We start from the raw sequence: 1184 nt of genomic DNA, 5'->3' as shown, positions 1-1184 counted from the left end.
ACACTGGAGTTTAGTCTCAGGAAGCCCGCCAAAATGATATAAAACGAGCGAATTTAGCAAATCTCTCAAATCATCCGCAATGTAGGGTTCATAGAATTTAAAAGCAGTGAAAATGCGATCGAGGGTGCTCATTCCCAGGACAGTAGCTCAAATAATGGGTCTGACAGAAAGCATTTGGTTGAAGGATATAACCCGCAAGACAAAAGGTAAAAATAAGATCGTAATCCACCGGATTCGGTTAGTTTTGACCCCTTTGATGGAAGTTCGAAGTAGTCAACGACCCGCTCATCCAAATATCAAAAGTAGACTCCGAGCGGCCAGCTGCAGTAGGCTACACTGGACAACTGGGATCAACCGAAATATTACAAAGGATGCTAGCAGAAACTGATATGATACCGGACAGACGATCACACAACTTCTTAAATACCAAAGGAATACTTACGAATTCATGGATAAATATGCTATCCAAAATGTCCGAAACAGTTTTCCGCAGTTTCGGTAGAGGTGTTGTCATCAGTAGATCTAAAAGTCCCTTTATTAAGCGATCCAAGTGTTCCAAAGCTAGGCGCTGAACTCCAATTCGATTCACTGCATCGGACGTATCATCGAATACCCGACTGGTCAAATCACATAAATAAGAGCAGCCTGCACGAACAGCACGAATCCATGAGACAAGCACTTCCACACCGGTGAATCCTGTCTTTGCATCAGTGGCCGCGGTGGAAACTTCAAATATGGCCGGATCACCTGGGCGGTATGTGTACAATGCGGTCAGTAAACGAGCAGCGAGGTCCACGGAGAGGCACTCCACGGAAGGACGATTTTCAAATAGAGATTGAACACTGCCGAATGCCTTGCTTACGACCTGTGCGGAATTGGAAACACGCAGTGTAGAAATGAACGAAGGAAAATTCATGCAAAAAGCGGACGACTAACTTATTACGTGATACGAGTGGACGCAAAGGAAACTTCACGACTCCAGTCAATTATTCAGAGACTTTGGATTTGGTGGTCTACTTGCTGTTGTGGGCTTATTGGGACACACAACTGCATCAGCATCACTCAGTCTGCTGGAGGAAAAATCTTACGCATCCACTCAAACACGCTCCGAATGTACATGCAAATCGAGGTTCCATCCTCCAAGTAAAAGTTTATCCACGCTGCGACATCCATGTTGGTAATTA

General features: G+C 44.8%; 1 protein-coding gene across 1 annotated transcript; it reads right to left on the bottom strand.

Moving 5' to 3' along the window:
* Positions 1-331: 331 nt before the first annotated feature.
* T265_12251 (hypothetical protein) lies at positions 332-916 on the bottom strand (the record flags this gene model as incomplete). The annotated part of the gene is made up of 1 exon (XM_009179486.1): positions 332-916. The coding sequence occupies one exon, from the start codon at positions 914-916 to the stop codon at positions 332-334; it is 585 nt and encodes a 194-aa protein (XP_009177750.1).
* Between the last annotated feature and the right edge of the window lie 268 nt (positions 917-1184).

Source organism: Opisthorchis viverrini, assembly GCF_000715545.1.
Source record: "Opisthorchis viverrini unplaced genomic scaffold opera_v5_3207, whole genome shotgun sequence".
Classification (NCBI taxonomy): Eukaryota; Metazoa; Platyhelminthes; class Trematoda; order Opisthorchiida; family Opisthorchiidae; genus Opisthorchis; species Opisthorchis viverrini.
Note: the sequence above shows the minus strand (reverse complement) of the source record. Positions and strands in the feature narration are given on the sequence as shown.